Source organism: Leuciscus leuciscus, assembly GCF_965113295.1.
Source record: "Leuciscus leuciscus genome assembly, chromosome: 4".
In the NCBI taxonomy this organism is placed as follows: domain Eukaryota; kingdom Metazoa; phylum Chordata; class Actinopteri; order Cypriniformes; family Leuciscidae; genus Leuciscus; species Leuciscus leuciscus.
This window is the reverse complement of record NC_138728.1, coordinates 38249307-38270302: the sequence shown is the minus strand read 5'-3', so window position 1 is coordinate 38270302 and position 20996 is coordinate 38249307. Positions and strand designations below refer to the sequence as shown.

The 20996-nt window shown below is 36.5% G+C and overlaps 1 protein-coding gene and 1 long non-coding RNA gene across 6 annotated transcripts in view; one reads left to right on the top strand and one right to left on the bottom strand.

Annotated features, from left to right (window-relative positions):
- The window catches only part of LOC309497530, a 33431-nt gene extending 21441 nt beyond the window's left edge, over positions 1 to 11990 (top strand). The window contains exon 2 of the long non-coding RNA XR_014205606.1: positions 11162 to 11990. This is a non-coding gene — a long non-coding RNA (uncharacterized lncRNA). The remainder of the gene's footprint in view (positions 1 to 11161) is intronic.
- LOC309497364 (uncharacterized protein) lies at positions 9131 to 20735 on the bottom strand. Of its 5 annotated transcripts, XM_082167602.1 has the most exons (9): positions 20354 to 20735; positions 17983 to 18019; positions 14312 to 14502; positions 14061 to 14178; positions 13609 to 13719; positions 13109 to 13464; positions 12637 to 12854; positions 10346 to 10505; positions 9131 to 9645 (listed from the first exon to the last, which is right to left on the bottom strand). In XM_082167602.1, exons 3-9 carry the CDS (start codon positions 14499 to 14501, stop codon positions 9509 to 9511), a joined length of 1290 nt encoding a protein of 429 aa, XP_082023728.1. In that variant the 5' UTR covers position 14502; positions 17983 to 18019; positions 20354 to 20735; the 3' UTR covers positions 9131 to 9508. The 5 variants fall into 5 exon arrangements, with proteins under 5 accessions (XP_082023728.1, XP_082023727.1, XP_082023729.1 ...); XM_082167601.1 differs by having other exon boundaries at positions 17983 to 20735; XM_082167603.1 differs by lacking the exons at positions 17983 to 18019; positions 20354 to 20735 and having other exon boundaries at positions 14061 to 14217; positions 14266 to 14971.
- Positions 20736 to 20996: the final 261 nt, after the last annotated feature.

The window sequence follows — 20996 nt, the reverse complement described above, 5'->3', positions numbered from 1 at the left end:
TGTAAAATGCTTTCATAAAACAAGAATGACACTATCTACTGTTTATAATTCACTGCAGTTGATGTTACATGATCCTTTTTGATTACAGCCCAGTTATCATCTATGATAATATTGAGCAGGTGGATACCTATAAGTATCTAGGTGTGGTCATTGATCGTTCATTTACTTGGAAAGCCCGCATTGATTATCTTTGTTCAAAATTCCGGCAACGATTGTATTTTTTTAAGAAGACTTAGGCTGTTTGGTGTAAATCAGAGAATTATGCAATTATTTCATTATGCCGTTTTAGGTAGTCTTTTAAATTATAGGATGCAAACTTCATATGGCAATCTTTCGGTCCAATTAAAATCACAGCTTGCATGTCTTGTGAAAACTGCAATGTAAGTTATGGGTGTAAGAGAGTACTCATCACTTCAATCAATTTACGAATCGTGGATTTTTAAAAAAATGCACAGACAATAGTGAGTGATTCAAGCCATGTTTTATTTCCAATGTATCAGCTTCTGCCATCATGGAGACGGTATAGAGTCCCACTGAGTAAGAGTAACCGTTAGAGTATCTATTAATATGTTAAATAGCAAGATGTAGTTATACATATATGTAGTTTTAAACTCTTTTTGGTTTGTGTGTGTATGTATATGTTGTGTACTAATGCAGCTTTGAGTCCAAGACAAATTTCCTGAAAAAGGACAATAAAGTAAAGTATACTAACAAACTAACTTTTTAACATTACTGTCCTAAAATATTCCTAAGTTTCCCCTTTTGTATAGATGGTGATGAAAATGAAAGACTAACACTTACATCTAATTATTTTGATATTATTATATTTTAGAATCAGAATATCTATTTCAATGTGATATTACTGAAATTAATTTTTAACAGTTTAACAGTACTATTATTATTAACAGTTTTAAAAAGAGTATGTAAACGTGCAAATTAGCCTGTATAGAACATAAAGTTCTGTTGGTGTTTGTGTATAAGAATAATTAATGTAAATGGAACAAAATGCATTCAATGACATCTTTCAAAGCAGTGATCCACAGTTTAGCTCACATAGACGGAAGGTGTGATCACTGTGTGAAGAGAGTTTTGAAAAAGTGACTTTAGAATTGGGAAACTTACATTTTATTTGTGTTTGGAATAATCATTAATTTAGTTTCATTGTAAACATAGTGCTAAACAAGTAAACAAGATTTTATATTTAAATATTATATTATAATATATAATACTGATTTCAGAATTGTGCAAGGTGTATTTTCCGGAATCTCTGTGTGAACGGAGCTTATGTGAGCCAAACTGTGGATCATTTATTATTGCTTTGGCAAAAAAATTAATTATTTCTAACTTAACACAAACACCAACAGACATTTATGTTCTATACAGGCCAATGTGCAGATGTTTACATTCTCTAATCAAAACTGATGTTCAAAACCTAATATTTAAATTCTGAATCTAAAAAAAACAAAAACAAAAAAAATATATTTAACTAAACACCTATACAAGTGTTAATCTCAGTTTCATATTTTTGTACAGTATTGTAAACGTGGATAATGTAACATTAACTGCAGTGAACAGTAGATAGTGTAATTCTTGTTTTATTTATTTTTTAAATACATTTTTACAAAAGAAAACTTTACAAAATAAATTTGGCAGGGTAAATCCCAGCGTTTTCTCTAGTTTATTCTAGTGTATTTGAGAAGTTGCACAGATATTGGTAACAGTACTCTGGGGTTGTTGGCCAGTTTTCTCACCTAAGAAAAACACTGGCCTTTAAGGCCTTCCTGCATTGATATGTAAATTGCGTGTGGGGGGGAAGTGCAACAACTCAATATCACACACCCTAGTCTACATACACATGAAAAATACCTATTTTAGAATATCAAGGATAGTAATGAGTTATGGTTAAATCATTCAATCATTTATACCACAGTCTTAAATGATGTCTTAAATGATATCAGGTTAAAAGACCATGATATCTTCTCCAAACCAACTTACAGCTTGACAGCAGTTCATTTCACATTCAAAATGCACTGAAACTTCATTCTCAGATCAACTCATTCTTCCAGAACACTAGAAAAGGTTTTACCCCCCAAAAACACACGTTAAATAAAAAAACACACAAATAACGGGTAGAATTCTAACATATTTCTGCTGTTTTCTGTTGTTCAGAATTCACAGCATTTTATGTCACATGGTCATTGTTTACAGTACAGTACACATTTCCCCCAAGTTTCCCCTTTTTATAGATGGTGATGAAACTGAAAGATTAATACCTGTATGTGTTCAGCTACATCTAATTGTTTTGATAGTATTTAATTTTTTAGATTCTGAAAATATTTTACTACGGTATTACTGTAGAAGTGTTGCAAATGTCTGTGTCATTCAATGTTGTATTAATGCATTCAGTGACTACATCTTCCAAACTACATATTTCACTTAGACACAACCACTGCCAAAACTCAGAGCCCATTTTTATACACTCTTTTATACGCTCAAAACTGTTAAACATAATTGAAAGATCTTATAAACATTGAGATCTTTCAATTTAAATGAATTAATTTCTCACTTAAACACAAAGACCAACAGAACTTGATTTACTATACAGGCTTATTTGCACATGCTTACATATTATTTCCAAGACTGTGTTATTTATTTTAAAAACCTAAGCTAGACTGAAATGTGCAATATTTCTACCGTATACCACAAAGATATGTAATTTAAGTCCAAAGGGAAACTATGTTTTTATTGTATTTTTATTACTGCCAATGTCTGAGAGACCACAACCCATAAGATTGCTAAAGTAAAAAATGTGTACCGTTGGTTCATTAATGTTAAGTAATATTTTTGACTCGAACAAAATCACTTAATTGTCAATTTTTAGGTATTTGAAATGTACTATCATTAACTTTTGTAATGTTAATTTATATTATGTTATATATATGCACGGTAAAACTCTCTCCAATATGATATATACACATTATAATGCTTGATCTGTAGATAAAAGGCTGTGGATTTGCATAAAATGACTTTATTTTGTGTATTTGTATTTTATGTTTGTTGCTGTTTTAATACGACTCGCTACCGTGTGCCTGTTCACACCACAAGGACTATGAATCAGCATCAAACGCACAATAACTGGAATTTAAAACTTCACTATGTGAAGAAACAAATGATCAATAAACTGTTGGACAGATATAGGCTACACTAGGATTTGTGCGCTCGAAATTTCTTCGCTTTGTGCCGTGAACTTTTAAATGCGCACTTGTGCAGCGCTGAACACTGTGACTCCATGTTGCTTTGAGCACATCATTCTGCACCCGCGATGCGCATACGCGCTTTGTGCGCTCTGTTTTGAAGCGTTTCATATTATCATGGTTTTTCCTATATTTTTTATACCTAGCCTGCACAATACATTTAAAATAAGCATAATTTAATTGTATATTATATTGTATGCACTAAAGCTGGTGAAAACCTATCTCAGGTCCACAATGTCAGATGACAGATTAAGCAATTTAGGTGTTCTAAGTATTGAGTCAAGGAGGGCAAAGGCCTTAAATCTAGATGAATTTGCTGATCTTTTTGCAAAAAAAACACAAAAATCGTAGAATGCAGTTAATGTGACTGATTCTGAATATGTAATGCAAATTTAAAAAATATAATGGCAATGCAAATACATTGTTGAATGATTGGTAATCATGGTATTTTGCCTGTTAATGCCTATAGTGCAGTGCAGAAAATGATATGACAACAATAAGGTCTAAACTGGCCCCTCTAACAGTACAACTGGCCCCAGCTTGCCCCCAGCTTGAATGTGAGGCTATATGTAAAGCAGAAAAGTGCAATATAAATAAAATGTATCATCATCATCATGTGATTATATTTACTACTTTTGTGAATAAATCTTGCTGCAGCATTTTGGACCAGTTGAAGGCGAGCGATTTGTGACTTGGAAATACCGCAATACAATGAGTTGCTGTAGTCTAAATGGGAAGTAATAAAAGCATGAACAGCCATCTCTAGTGTTTTGTCAGTTAGGAAGTGTTTAATTTTAGACAAAAGACGGAGTTGATAGAAACTAGATCCAGTTACTGAAGATATTTGTTTGTCAAATTTTAAAGGCCCATCTAAAAGCACACCCCAAACCTTTCTTACTTTGTCAAAAAAAAAAAAAAAAAAAAAAAAAACTCAAATACTCATGAACATGTGAACACGTGATGATAAGTACGCATGTGACCATGTTATATACTTGTGCATGACCTGCCTGATGTCATGAAAATGCATCTCTATGGCACGCATTGTGTTTATCGTGCAATTTTTACGCGAAAATATTTTTTTTTACATGCATATAATACGCACTTTATTGAGTGTAATACACACACATCCTACAAAACTAATCCTAACCAAACATATAATACATATTACATATTACACACCACTACTAAACCTACCCTAAACCCACCCATGCCTATCATATGCACGTATAAATTGCACAATAAACAAAATGTGTGCTATAGAGACGCATTTAGTGTGACCGGGTTGGAATGACGTAACAATTTCACAAATTCACGTTTATGTTGTTTACATGCAGATGGTAAAGGCATCGTTTTCAAAATGAGTGATAAAAGGCATAATATATAATATACTATATAATATACTATATATACATAATGAAGACAGACTTCACTGCCAGTTCACTTCACTGTTCACACACACACACACACACACACACACTGTTCAAGTCCTCTCTTGTATAGATAGACATCGTTCATTGAGTCCTCACTTGGCCAGTGTAGAGCGACATTGGTCTGTTAGTAATATAGACATGTATGTGTGAGTGCAATGGCACATAACAATGGCAAGTAAATTGTTAGGGACTGCATAACCAAGCATAGAAAGTATCTATGAAGGCCTATATATAAATATATATAACTTATAGTTACAAAATAAAGACATACTTAACTATTCACACACACACACACAGTTCCATTGCAGGCTATTGTGAGTCCACTGTTGTATAGGTAGAGATCGTTCAGAGTTGAGATTCAATCTTGGCATGTTTAATTTTTTTAATTTTTTTAATTTTGATTTTTTTAAAGTTATATTATGAAAAAAATGATTTAATTTTTGTTTCTTCAAAATGACCAGATGCAGCAAGTCAACTCAAAAGTTTTGAATTAGATCTTAAAGAAAGGTCCACTGTTGGATGGTAACGAACGGCATATGTTTGGTTGCATTTAAATTGAGCAATATTTCAAACACTGACTTTCTCTGTACATCAACATCCTAGAAACAAAGGAAACAGAAAAATAAGGACATGTCTATTGATTTTTTTTAAGAGTAGAAATTATGTTTTAATTAATAGGCAGCCAATCCTATCAGTCGCATTATTAATATCTTAATATAATAATAATTACATTATAATTATAACATTTAGTTGCAGATCCCCTCTTGGCATGCTTTTTTTTTAATAAAAAAAATGCAAATTTGAAGTTATATTTTGAGAAATATAATATAATATATATGGTAACCCTTTATAAAAACTGCATCCTATTAATCATTAGTTAAGCATTGGTAAACAGATAAATCATAATTCATAAAGCAGACATTAGTAAGCAGTTTATAAATACACCTTTAAACGCTGTATTATTGAGTTAGAAGCATATCTATAATGTGTTTAATAATTGCATTTTCATACTTTATTAAATCAATTTATCATTTCTAAATGAAGTATAGCATTATTTACAAATCAGTTATTTAGGTGTTTACAGTGATTAATAAGATCACTTAGAAAGTGTGAGTAAATGTAGTAGATTCAGGCAGTTATAAAGCATTTAGTAGTGGTCAGTTCACTATTTTGCGAGCTCATCTAAAGTGAGGACTAGTTATGCTTTGTAAATAATTTATAAAGGAGATTTAAAGACTCAGTTATCTTCTAAACAGAAAAAGGAAACAAACACAACACGATAGAGAACATAGAAATTTTAACAGCCTTTAAATCTCCTTTATAAATGCTTTACAAGGCATAACTAGTCCTCACTTTAGATGAGCTCACAAAAACTCGTTTTCAAAAGCTTTCATTGTCAGGCCCCCAAAATGGCATTTTCGTTGAAATGAACGGCCAAAACGTTTTCAGTTTTCAGTTGAAAATGATGTCGTGTAAACAGACCCTAAAGCGTGTATTATTTATTGCACTTTAGTTTTTCGACATAACATTTTGAGATTGACCTCCAAAATCTTTACAGTGTGTTTGTGATGGCAAGAAATGTACAAAGCAGCCAAACACGTATCGTTCTTTACCATCCAACTGGGGACGCGAAGTTCATTTTGATTAATAAAATCATTATTCACTGTATAAAGTATGCTTTACACTATACTAAATATAGGTCACTATAGTGACCTGAAATCGTTACCTTAAAGAGCTATTTCTGTTTGATTAATCCTATAAACCCTAAAGGGACTGCATAACCAAACATAGAAAGTATCTATGAAGAGAGAAAATAAGTGTTAAATAAAATAAACAAATATTATGACTGATAAAAGGCATAATATATAATATACTATATAATATACTATATATACATAATGAAGACAGACTTCACTGCCAGTTCACTTCACTGTTCACACACACACACACACACACACACACACACTGTTCAAGTCCTCTCTTGTATAGATAGACATCGTTCATTGAGTCCTCACTTGGCCAGTGTAGAGCGACATTGGTCTGTTAGTAATATAGACATGTATGTGTGAGTGCAATGGCACATAACAATGGCAAGTAAATTGTTAGGGACTGCATAACCAAGCATAGAAAGTATCTATGAAGGCCTATATATAAATATATATAACTTATAGTTACAAAATAAAGACATACTTAACTATTCACACACACACACACAGTTCCATTGCAGGCTATTGTGAGTCCACTGTTGTATAGGTAGAGATCGTTCAGAGTTGAGATTCAATCTTGGCATGTTTATTTTTTTTAATTTTAATTTTTTTAAAAGTTATATTATGAAAAAAATGATTTCATTTTTGTTTCTTCAAAATGACCAGATGCAGCAAGTCAACTCAAAAGTTTTGAATTAGATCTTAAAGAAAGGTCCACTGTTGGATGGTAACGAACGACATATGTTTGGTTGCATTTAAATTGAGCAATATTTCAAACACTGACTTTCTCTGTACATCAACATCCTAGAAACAAAGGAAACAGAAAAATAAGGACATGTCTACTGATTTTATTAGAGTAGAAATAATGTTTTAATTAATAGGCCACAACAGAGAATGAATTTCTTAAAGCAATAACTTTGCTGTAATGTCCACAACATAAAGCTTCTGATGTTTTATAGTGCTTTCATTGAAAGTGTTATGATATTCTGTATTATTTGTTGGTATGGAACTGCTACTGAGGTACAGAAGAAATTATTAAGAAAAGTAGTAACAAGTAAATTGTTAGGGACTGCATAACCAAGCATAGAAAGTATCTATGAAGAGAGAGCGTTAAATAAGAAAAATAATATTTTATAAATAATATAAGATAATATATCATATAATAATATAAAAATAATATAAGAAAAAAAAGAAAAAGGATATTCTCGCCTCTGCTTTTGAACTGTTGCCGTTGGGCCGTCTGTATTTTTTACCCCGTTGTAGATTTAAATGGTCTTTCCTAAAACAAATCGTATTTAAAATTTTTTGATAACTGATAGGTTATATATATATATATATATATATATATATATAGAGAGAGAGAGAGAGAGAGAGAGAGAGAGAGAGAGAGAGAGAGAGTTACATAATGAAGGCAGACTTCACTGCCAGTTCACTTCACTGTTCACACACACACAGCTCCATTGCAGGCTATCAAGTCCCCACTAGTATAGATAGAGATCGTTCAGAGTTTCAGGTCCCCACTTGGCATGTTTTTTTTTTAAATAAAAAAATGCATATTTGAAGTTATATTATGAAAAAAGAGCTTAAAAGAAAATGTTGTATGTCATTTTTGTTCCTTCAAAATGACCAGAAACACTAGTCCCCTCTTGGCCAGTGTAGAGCGATAGTCCCCTGTTAGTAATATAGACGTGTATGTGTGTGTGTGTGTGTGTTTACTCATGGTGTACTCATGGTACGATTAACACACACAAGTGTTTTTAACAATAGTGTACTGCTATATCACATTTAGTAGCAATAAGAAAACTTTACTGTAGATCATGTTTTAGCGTGTGTGAAACTTCATTGACAAAAGTATTAACGAACCTCTTCAGGAGACGTGACTTTACTTCCTGTCATGGCTGGAGCGACATGGACAAACTATAAGACAGAAACAAAGAGAAAGGAGCAATAATGTGACTCAGCAGTAACTATTGTTTTACAACACTTGTGTGTGTTTACTCATGGTTTATGAGGACATTATTTGGTTAATGAGGATTCATATGACTATTGTATGTGACTCAGCAGTAACTATTGTTTTACACGTGTGTGTGTTTACTCATGGTTTATGAGGACATTATTTGGTTAATGAGGATTCATATGACTATTGTATGTGACTCAGCAGTAACTATTGTTTTACACTTGTGTGTGTTTACTCATGGTTTATGAGGACATTATTTGGTTAATGAGGATTCATATGACTATTGTATGTGACTCAGCAGTAACTATTGTTTTACACGTGTGTGTGTGTGTGTGTGTGTGTGTGTGTGTGTGTGTGTGTGTGTGTGTGTGTGTGTGTGTGTGTGTTTACTCATGGTACGATTAACACACACAAGTGTTTTTAACAATAGTGTACTGCTATTTCACATTTAGTAGCAATAAGAAAATTTTACTTTAGATCATGTTATAGCGTGTGTGAAACTTCATTGACAAAAGTATTAACGAACCTCTTCAGGAGACGTGACTTTACTTCCTGTCATGGCTGGAGCGACATGGACAAACTAGAAGACAGAAACAAAGAGAAAGGAGCAATAATGTAACTCAGCAGTAACTATTGTTTTACAACACTTGTGTGTGTTTACTCATGGTTTATGAGGACATTATTTGGTTAATGAGGACTCATATGACTATTGTATGTGACTCAGCAGTAACTACCCAGACAGCAAAATGTATTTGGGCCAGATCTTCATTAGCATTTGGCGCAGATCCGCTAAACGGACCTGGGCCGGACTCATTCTTTCCAACGGCCCAATACCGGAACAGGTTGGAATTACGGATCAGACACAGATCTGGGCCAGAACTGGCCCAGTACAGTTATTAATACCATGACGTGTGGTGCAGATCTGGCCCAGATCCGCAACTCATATTTTACATCTGGGGCTCATCTGGCCCTGGTCTGTGATTCATATTTAGGCTACCAGACAATTAAGGCCCAAACAACCACACAATTTGTAATTTTAAAAATGGTTTATTTTAAAAAGGCAAAAGAGAACACGACTACAGCATGGACAACCATCTGTAGACGTGAATACAGATGCACAGAAAAAAAAACAATACAAAAAAAATTAAATACAACATTTTTTTACTGATCAGTAGTTGGGTGTGACCGGGCACGGCGGCCACCCCCGCGGTCGCATGCCAGATTAAACCGTCTGATGGCGTATTGGTTTATCTCAGTGTCGGTGGCTTTGTCAGACATGCGATTCTTCCTCACTGCTCCTGTAAGACATACAAAAAGCACACAAAGCAAAGAAACAAAGTAAATATTACATTCAATATTCAAAGATTCTTTATTACATGACATTATAGTAAAATGCTTGCACAAATAAATAATAAATGACTAAAGTGGTGTGGAATGAGTAGAATGAAGGTAAAAGAGCAGCAAAACTTGAGCACGTAGATGTGAATTTGAGAACTTGTACAATAAATATTCGTACTTGTACATATACAAAACATTTACATTGTTCAAAAGAGCCGTTTTATTTGTTGGCGCCTAGCCAATGAAATGGGACTTCTATTGTACGCGATGATGTCACGAAACCCTCATCCTCGGGGATGCTCTGAAATGCTAATGGTTTAATGCATTAGACTGATATTCAAATAAATGATATCAAACTCAAACGCCATACTAATAATGCATACTACAGAAAAGTAGATGATCACAGAATATGAAGAAAGCAAATTATGGTATTTACTGAGCTTGATAATATCATTTATTTATTTTAATATCAGTCTAATGCATTAAGCCATGTTCGTATTTCAGAGCGTCCCGAGGATGCGGGTTTCGTGACATCAATAGAAGTCTCATTTCATTGGCTAGGCGCCAACCAATAAAACTACCTTCATAGAGTAGTGAGTGAATGAATGAGAGAGTGGTGATTAAGTAAAGACTGAGTGAAAGGCATCTATATATACTTACGAGCCATAATGGCCTTGGTTGCCATCTCACTGAATTTTTTTTTATTGTTCATCCCTTTCCAATTTATTGATTTGGCTACACTGTCTGCAAAAATGTGTGCCAAAATGTTAAATATTATGTGTTTGGTATCTCTTCCCCCAATGGAGGCCAGCATCCCCACCTGTGGAAACAAGAGACTAAATTAGTGAGAAGTAAGAGATTGATAAATGATAGAGAGGTATGGGCAACATAGCAATGAGTGTGGGACATATCTCATGCCATGAATTACATCTTGAGGGAATAAGCTTTCAGGTTTATATGGTTGAATCAGTTTTCCCTTAAAGGGTTAGTTCACCCAAAAATGAAAATTCTGTCAGTAATCTTCGGAACACAAATCATCATCTTCGGAACACAAATTAAGATAGTTTTGATTAAATCTGAGAGCTGGCTTACTCCTCCATAGGTTTCTAAGGGATCGAAACTTGCCGGCCCAGAACATTTAGTAAAGACATTGTTAAAACAGTCCAAGTGACTACAGTGGCTCAACTACAAGTTTATCAAGCGACGAGAAGTCCTTGATAAACAAGTCGTCTTTGTGGGCCTGAATGAATTCATGTAATGTAACAGCGCAGCGCTTCTGGGTTGCACGTCACACGCATCACACACACACGACCAGCGTCGGCCAATAGAGAGTTTCTATGTGGTGACGTAGTGTAACAGTGCAGTGCTTCTGTGTTGTACATGAACTCATTCAGGCCCACACAGACGAAAATGAATAGTAAAGATCTATATCTAATATCTAAATTTGTGTTCCGAAGATGAACAAAAGCCTTAAAGGGAGACTTCACCCATTTGCATTAAGCTTTGTATTGTTAGAAACCCAGTCATATATTATAATAAATGTGGATTTTTCATCCATTTTTCCCTGAGATGGGAGAAATAAGGATTTAAGTGTTTTACTTCCTGCTTATTATGACGTAAAAATCATCATTTTGCGTCATAATAAGCAGGAAGTCACATTTCATTGAAAAGTGTAGAGACTACAGACACTCGTTCCTCATCTTTCCCAGGGGGCGGGAACCGCTCACGCTACAGGCCTATTACAGATCAGTGGGTGGGACTTGACTTTCTGAAACTAAAAGCAATATCCTCCATCTTGTTTGGAAGCTAAGCTAACAGGCGCTGTGGAGCCAGATGTGAAGATATGACAATAGCGGAGGGTAACGTTACTCAATATGATGTAGAAGAAGAGGATTTCGGAAGTCTGATGCTCGAATCAGGTGTTTGTGGCTACCTTTACAAGCCGCATTATAGCGCAGAGCAGCCGAGGCAGCAGAAGACCTGCCTGCCGCGGACGAGGAGCCCGGACTGGCTCGAGTTAGGGCGGACTGGTGGCGCCGGTGATCTCACTATGCAACTACGAACCGCTACGAACACAGAGATAGAGTCCGTCTGCGGCAAAGAATTTCAACAATGACAACTTCTCCTGGATGAAATCTCTGAATCAGACGAGGACACGGACGTTTGTGTTGTGAATCAGACGAGGACACGGACGTTTGTGTTGTGAATCAGACGAGGACACGGACGTTTGTGTTGTGAACTATCCTAGTTTCGCACCGCATCTGACTGAACATCCAGGTAACGTTACAATGCAATAATTCACCACTTCGAAAGAAATACAAATGAAGAGTAATTCACTAATGAGTTCGCCAACTAACTAGACATTTTGTGTGAAATGAATTTCAAGCTCTGGTGGTAGCTAGCCTTGTAGACGGAAGAGTTATTTCTCTTATAGGCAGATATGCGCTTTCTGGATTAGTGGGAGTGGCTTGCGCAGCTGTGCAATGTGGTGCATTGTGGGAGTTGGTGTCTTTCATACAAATGCGTCCTGAAGTTACTTTCTTTCTTTCCTCGGCCAAGAAGGCACCAAATTCAAAATTTATTTTACATTTCGACTACATATATGACCCACTTTCAATAAAGATCAATGTTCCCATGGGTGAAATGCTCCTTTAAGGGGTTGGAACAACATGAGGGTGAGTGATTACTGACAGAATTTTCATTTTTGGGTGAACTAACCCTTTAATGGGACAGGCTAAAATGTGTTAGCTGTAAACCTTTACCATCTAAATCCATAAAATCCCATTCATTCCAATGGGAAAATGTATTTTGAAGGCAAATATATTAAAATGCCCAACATCACCGGGCACCCTCCCAAATCTTATTGAGATGCCCCTTGACAACAAAAACAAGCATGAATACCATGTGAATACCAAGTGTTAGTGGACTTAGATGTTATATAAGCATAATACCAAGTGCTGCTTTTTGGCTGTGTTGCCTGGGTTTTCCAACCACCCTTCAAAGTGATCAACCTCCTCGAGGGAGGCTAGGGGCAAGGAGATCTCCTCCGGCATCTCCACAACTGGCTCAGGGGCTGCCATTCTGGCCATGATCACGCTCATATTCATTGAAAGCTGGTTAATCTGTTGCTTCATGGTCTCCATTAATGTCAGCATGTGGAGGTCAGCAGCTACAAAAACACCAAATTTGTCATGATATGAATTCTAAATGTAGCAAAAACAGACAACACAGAAAATACTACATCATTGAATTGAAATCATTTTTAGAAGCATTGTTTTTACAAACATTGGTTTTAGTGTTTCTGAGTGAGTTTCTCAATGTTAAAATGATCCGAATTGGTTTTGTTGATATTGATATGTGATTCAACATTATGCAAGCATATGTTAAGTTGTTAATGCTTTGTTTGCGCAATAATTAACTTACCTGTACAGATGATTGGGTCCTTCCCAGAACGCCCCATATTCAGGCTGGGCATAAATACTTCAGTGGCTCTTTCCCTGTAGCTAGTTGCCAAACCATCAGAGGACATCCCGGGAGGTGGATGGCGTAGAGACAGATCTGTGTAGTTGTTCTGGGATGAACCGTTGTAAGGAGATTGGAATAACTGCCGAGGAGGTATAGACAATGACGGGGGCCTTGAAGGGGAGCGTGGTGGAGGTGGACAAAATGAGGATGGCACTGGAGGGGTGAGTGGTGGAGGCGGAGAACAGGAGGATGGCCCTGGAGGGGGTGGTAGTGGAGGTTGGGCGAAGTAGGATGGCCCTGGAGCTGGTTGGTTACTAAACAATAATCATAAAACATAAGGGAAGGGTTATAAGGGAGATATTTTAGTGACATTTGGAACTGAAGAGTGCTAAAAAAACCAGCAATTTAATAGTTTAACAATCGATTTCCACAATCGGACAAATACTGGTTATATTTACCATCGTGACGTTAATGAGGGTCCTGAAGATGGCCGATGTTGAATCGATGGTGTTGGTGCCTTCTTGGGTGCAGGCTCTCTGTCACTGTCTTCAGTATCACCATAATGGTGCCTAATTTTTAGGAGAGAGACATTTCACTTGACTGACACTTGCACTTTCACACAGAACACACATAAAACTACATAAATCACATCACTTGGCACTTGCACTTTCACACACTAGCACCTCTTACACTAACACTGTGGACACTTTGCACTTATACTCCCCTCTTTTGCTATTTATTAAATTACTTTCCTGATCCTTCTTTCTTTCACCCCATCTACAGAAAAGTTGGACATTCAAATGCTAATTCAGTACATGCCTTACATTAGTATTTCTATGTACGTGACAAATAAAATCCTTGTATTATATCCATTTAAACCTGACAAATACAATAAACATGATCCTCTTACATTGGTTTAGGTGTTCTTTTGCCTCGACCAACTTCCTCATTTTCATCATCGGAGTCTAGCTCCGATGTGTCACATGTCAGTGACTGTTTCATCCCTTGCCAGGCTGACAGGAAGTCACCTAAAAGAACATTTGTATAGGTAAATCACTGGCATTAATCTTGACTCGAGATATTAACAAAATAGTTACTGCTGGCTATCGGGAGACACAGTACAAGGTAATAACAACAACTAGGTCATTCAAAAATGTATACCATATGTCTTCAATAGTCTGACAGGATGCTTCGACCAGTTGTGGTCTGGCACCTCGGCGAACTTCACAGCTTTGTTGATCCTCTCATCGCTTGTGTAATTTGGCCAGAAAGTAAAACCGTCATTGTACCATGATTGAGGGACCACAGACACAGACTTCTTGCCATCAAAATATTGCACAACACAGAACATTCTTTTGAGAGAGAGAGAGAGAAAAAACAGCATTAGCCATTTACCATGCCTGAAAAAAACATTATTCAGCCCCTGAAAATAATCAGGTTTAAAGTATGAATGGTGAATACTTTTCATAAACACTGTATATTGCTGGTGTGTCTGTTGTGTATGCATGTTTATTAACAAAATACATTTTACTGGTGTCATGTGTGTACTTACATGTATAAAAAAATTTACGTAACGAAGATGATGCTTAAAGGGGTGGTAAAACGCCTTTTTTCGAAGGCTTGATTGTGTTTGTGGGGTGCACTGTAACATGTGTTCATGCTTCGTTTTTAAAAATTCGCATTATTTTTCACATATTTAACCATTATTCTACACTGCTCTGTCCCTCCTTGTAAAAACGGTCGGATGATTTCCGCGTTCTATGAAGCCCCCCTTCAAAATACGCAATGGGCTCAGATTGGTTAGCTGGCCCAGTGTGTTGTGATTCGAACACTAAACATTGGCTTTACAACAGTAGCCAAATCAAACACAAAACCATGTTTAGCATGCCTGTAGATAAACAAGCATGTAGATAAACAATACATAAAAGCTATAATCAAAGAATAATTTACACTGATCATATAAACGACAACAACCACGAACATTCCAAGTTCGCTGCGCTGGTATTATTAAACAGAAGTTTGTATGTGTTTGTCGGATAAGTATGAATTAACGTTAGCATTTAACAAACTGGTTTGTGGAGCCAAACAGCGTTGTCCTTCGTTTACTTCCTTGCTACAACGTACAATTAACAATACGAACTATTACAGAAAAACACAACGACGAAAAATAAATCATACTTACAGGTTGTGGCCCGTAAACAGTTTCTGTTTTTAAAGTTGGAACTGCTCCATCTTTCAGGACTAGCCGTTGTGCGAATCCTTCATCGGAGGAGGGGTTTATGTAAATATTGGGCTTAGTGATGTCAGCAAGCCCGCAGGAATGTCGTGTAGTCCCTACTGGACGTTTTTTGTAGTTCTTAGAAATTTATTTCTTTAAAAGCAAATATCTCCCTTTGCTTTAAACTTTGAAAGTTGTAACTTTGCAGATGTTGTTTATGCTCAAACAGCAACATTACACACTAACTAAAGTTAGAAAAGTGAAATCGTGTTTTACCACCCCTTTAAGAAACAAAAAAAAACAAAAAAAAAACAACAACTACTAAGAACAGACTATCAGTAATACCATCCTATCCAAAAATTAAAAACTAGAATTTATCAAACAACTGATCCTAATTTAAAAACAGCAAACTACTTTATCGTTCCACAGAATGTAGAATTGGTATGGATGCAAAACCTCTTCTATGGGGGAGTTATACACATTTATATGCAACTGCACACACTTTGGCATACATACATTGTTCTGATAATTGAGAGACACTGTAGATACTCAGAAAGTCTGAACTGAATGGATAGGTAAAGAAGAGGGACTTATCAGAAAACCTTCTATAAACTAAATAGATGCCGTCATGACACTCAACAATATTGTCAATCTTACAAATGTCACCAGCAAAGGCAAATACATTGTTTCCTGTTGAGACTTTGATAGTCCACTGGTTAGAAACCATTTGGCTGTACTGCCCTTTAACCTTTCGAGAAGCAAGCTCATTTGGAACTGGTCCAACAAAATGTGGCTTTTTCAAAGAGATCGATGTTCTGTCAATGATTTGATTCTGTTGATTTTGCTCAGACAATCGACGTAGCATTTGTGCGAGGGGGCGTTGGGGTTTTCTGACAAGTTTCTTGAGTTTCTGCAAGTGGTTCTCATACGGGAAAGCTGATATATTGTCGAGACAACCATGCTGTCTCACATCTTGGGCTAAGTGTACTAGTGAATGCACATTGTACACAATTGCCTCCTTGCCATATATTTCGCCAAAATGCGTCACAAACATATGGAGCAATCTTTCGGCATACTGCCAGTGCATCAAGGACAAGGTTGGGCTGACTAAAATGGCAATGCTGGAAAACAGGAGCATAAAATTCTTGTAAATATTTGTGTCCAAGTATGAGGGCAGAATGACAGGTCCGATGTACAACAAAAACATCCTTAATTCCGTTGCCTTCCACCTGTCAATGTCCCTCAATGTTCTTGGTTTTCTTGCAAATTCCAAAGGAATATAGTTGCGCAAGCCTGTTAAACTGTCAGACATCCGGTCAACAATCGAAGCAGGTAAACGGAATCTGAGAGCTCCTCTAAGCCAAATGTTCAGAAGCTTCCTAACGACACCCAAGCAAACAGAATGCATATAATCACCTGGAAACTGAGATACCATGCCTACATTCAACCCCTGGAAAGGGTTAGGGCCCTGGTGATGTTCTTCATTATGTTTTTGGGCAAATGATTCATCTGTCCTGAGTGGGCAAGAGACTAACGGAAAGGTCATTCTGCCAGATAGATAGTCTCCTTTCTGGGCACATTTATCACATCCAAAATATCCATTGTGATTCTTAATGTTTTTTATAAAAGCCCGGGCAGGCGTATCACATATGACAGAATCTAACTTAACAAAAATCCTTTTGCCCTCAAAGTCAATACCACTCTCCAACTCTTTCAACTCAGAAACAAAATCTTCCAAAAAGACTTCCGCTGGCTTTGGTTTATGTGGTCCACAGAACAAAGCAATCACAACAGGTTCTTTAATTGGAAAACTTAGTAAACATCCTAAAATTGGCCATACCTGAATCCCACTACTCTTGAATAAGGGCAATCCATCAATATTGACTTGGAGTTTTAGTGTGCCGCCATCTGCAACTGACTCAAATGCCTGTCGTAAATTCTGCTTAAAGGAGGAGAGGATGCCAATATAGTAATAGAGTCCTTCACATTTTGTTTCTATGCTATACTTGATTCTAGTCTTAAGGAGGGTTCTAGCATCCTTTGGCAGGTCAGGGTGATGGAGTCTCAGCAGGCCAAGAAGAGCTGTAAGAGCCACCAGGGAAACTCCAAAAGTTAACGCCCAGTTGCGTAGACTATCACCAAAGTTACAGGTCTGATCTATTTCATCAGAATCTTGGTCTGAGTAAGACTCCTCCTCAGATCCAGGCAGATCCATCCTAAAGGACTGCTCGTGTGATGTGTCCTCCTCTCCAATGTACTCCTCTATCATCTGTTCATTTCCAGTCTCCTCTCTCTCCTCCATGTCACCCTGCATATTCTCCAGGACTGTCTCTGCTACTCTTTCCCTACATCCAGGCTGTCCTTCCACTACATTTTCCCCACTACAACACTGGGAAGCAAAACTTTCGCCGTGCATATCCCTAATTTGTTGAAGCCATTTCTGAACTTCTCTACGCGCTCTCCATCTAATGGTGGCCCCAGAGAGGGGTGTTTCTCTTGAATCCATCTTGCGAGCTGTTCAAATTTGCAGGAAAAAAGATCCTTAATTGAAAGTACATGTGTGGTGGAGACCATGTGTCAAGTGCAAAAACATTGAAAATAACAGACAACTTACATTGCAGTTTGCAAAGGGGGCAGGACCCGGACAAAACCTAAAGGGCACAGTACAGAGAAATGAGAGACAAATTAATTTTTATCAACACAAAAGATTCACCTCTTAGACCTTGGTAAACACTGACAGCTACTGAAATCTGTATAGTGTAGTATATAGTGTAGTGCAAGTAAAAAATTATACAAAAGCTTCGCTCTTCAAACAATTAAAATATGAGTTTGAAATGAATGTAGCTCAGGCCTAATTGTATTTGTTAAAATAAGAAAAAAAAGATACACATTACATATACTATACAAATAAAGAAAACAGTGCTTTATTTTTTTCAGCTACAGTAGATGTATTTACAGTTTTTTTTATTCGCTTTGGTACTATTTTCACAAGTTAGGTGTACATTTTCAAAACTCTTAGTGCTAATATCACAACAGATCATCAAAAGTGCACTTTTTTCAAACATTTCATCATGTTTTCAATTGTGTAAGTACAATACTCAAAATCACAAAGTATCCTTTTCACAACACAAAATAAGTGTTTCATCTACATACATGTTTCATTCACAGTCACTGCCTTTTATAAAGCTCTTACTATCAAACTTTTGATTTGCATCTCTTCTTGTTCAGTTTAATACATTTGTCTATTATTTAATCCAACTGATCTTAATGGTTAATCAATGAATCATTTGGTACACCTATAGATTTCTATAGATATTGATTCTATATACAGTTTCTAGAACTTGTTTGCAATTTCTGATATGGATAACCAAATGTAATGAATTATTTTTACATAAGTGATTTATAGATAATAACCACCATGATGTTCAAAGTGTCTCTGTGTGTGTGTGTGTGTGTGTGTGTGTGTGTGTGTGTGTGTGTGTGTGTGTGTGTGTGTGTGTGTGTGTGTGTGTGTGTGTGTGTGTGTGTGTGTGTGTGTGTGAGTGAGAGTGAGAGTGAGAGTGAGAGAGAGAGAGAATACTGTAACACAGTAAAGACTGTAAAACATCAGATTGATCAGAGATGCATCAGTAGAAGGGAGACAGATGGCATCAAATACAGCATTTTACATTACAGTATGTATGCAATACTGTAAACAGATTATCATGGTAGAGACTGCCGAATTACTGAAACTCAACCTTCATCTGTAAAGGTCCACTACTGTATAGATTCAGTCAAATGGTATAGAGTGAAATCATTTACTGTATTGCCAGCAAACTCTGTTAGCAGAGAACCTCATGGCTGTACTTCATCACACCTTTTGATAACACACTGGATAGATACTATTACAAATATTATGGATTCAATTCCTTCTGATGTGGTTACTGTAGCCTGTATTACTGTAATTATTTCAGCAACAAAGGTGATTTGAAACATGTATCTTGCATTGTTTGCTGTTGAATGAACTGATTGTTAAAAGTACTAAATTGAAATAAGATCATACTGTTGTGTTTCTGGGATTAAACCAAATGTTCTCATTACATATTACAATAATCTTGTGTTTGAAACAATGATTATGTGGACTGAAAAGTATATAACTGTAATGAAAGCATGAGATCAGGTTTTGAAAGAATGACTAGCTGTGTTACAAGTGTGATCAGTTTGGATATTTGTACTAAGAGTTTTGAAAATGTACACCTTGCTTGTGAAAATAGTACCAAAGCGAATAAAAAAAAACTGTAACAGTAGCATTCCAGAAAGAAATGTAATGAACAATTATAAAAATAAAACACCATACACTTCACTGTATAAAATATACATTGATTTTCATTAAAGCTAGTGTAGGCCTATTTAAGTTCTTCAGTCAAGAGTAGTGAGTGATTTCCTCTTTTGTTGTTTTATTAACATTAAAGGGATAGTTAACCTAAATGGAAATATAACACGACTGTTATTATGTCTGAAAACAAACACAAGTAATGGAGTTCATATCGCACGCGTGCTACAGTGATAAATGTATTCATCGCACAGCCAAATTTTTTCGTAGCACGGCTGGTATAATACAGTGAGACTTGATATGGTAACTTACTAACGTCGAACTAGTTAATGTATTTGGACGTGGGAAGTAATTCATTTGTTATTGGTGCAAGGCGCTAGCAGTAAGTTAGCTAGCAGCGGTCACTGCGGTAGCGCTAACATGGCTACGAGTTTGCAGCTAACACACAATGGACACGATATTCAGCAATTTTGGTGAATAATAAGATCACCGATTCAGCCTTAAAGCCTATGTTCACATTAGTTGTGGATGTTGTGAAAGAACCTATACTACCAGCTAACCGTAGCCTAAGCTTGTCTCAGGTTGTCAGTGTAAACGTTTGTAAACTTTTATTTTTAATATAAATATTTAAAAGACTAACATCAACACCAGTTTACTTTTATAATGCACTTACCAATTAGCAAAGACGGTGCAGCCTGCAGTCTTCCACTCTTCTGTCTGTCAGCTTATTTATGCGGAAAAAAGCGTAAGTTGGCGCCGGCGCTTCCGGTCTGCGCAGCTCGCGCTGATCCCGCCCACACGCAGGGCGGACTCAATTCAGTTGTGGCGCGTCTGGTCTGCGCAGCTCACGCGGATCCAGCCCAAAGCTGCAGGGCGGACTCAATTCAGTTGTGGCGCGTCTGGTCTGCGCAGCTGTCCCGTATCGGCGCCGCACCCGCCGGACGGACTGTCTACAGACAAGTCTGGCGCAAAGTTTGTGCAGATCTGCATAGTGAGTGTGACTGCTGCGCGAATCTGCTGATTCAAAAACGGATCTGGCACAGATGTAAATGCTGTCTGGGTATTGTTTTACAATACTTGTGTGTGTTTACTCATGGTTTATGAGGACATTATTTGGTTAATGAGGACTCATATGACTATTGTATGTGACTCAGCAGTAACTATTGTTTTACACGTGTGTGTGTGTGTGTGTGTGTGTGTGTGTGTGTGTGTGTGTGTGTGTGTGTGTGTGTGTGTGTGTTTACTCACAGTGTACAAATGGTACAATTAACACACACAAGTGTTTTTAACAATAGTGTACTGCTATATCACATTTA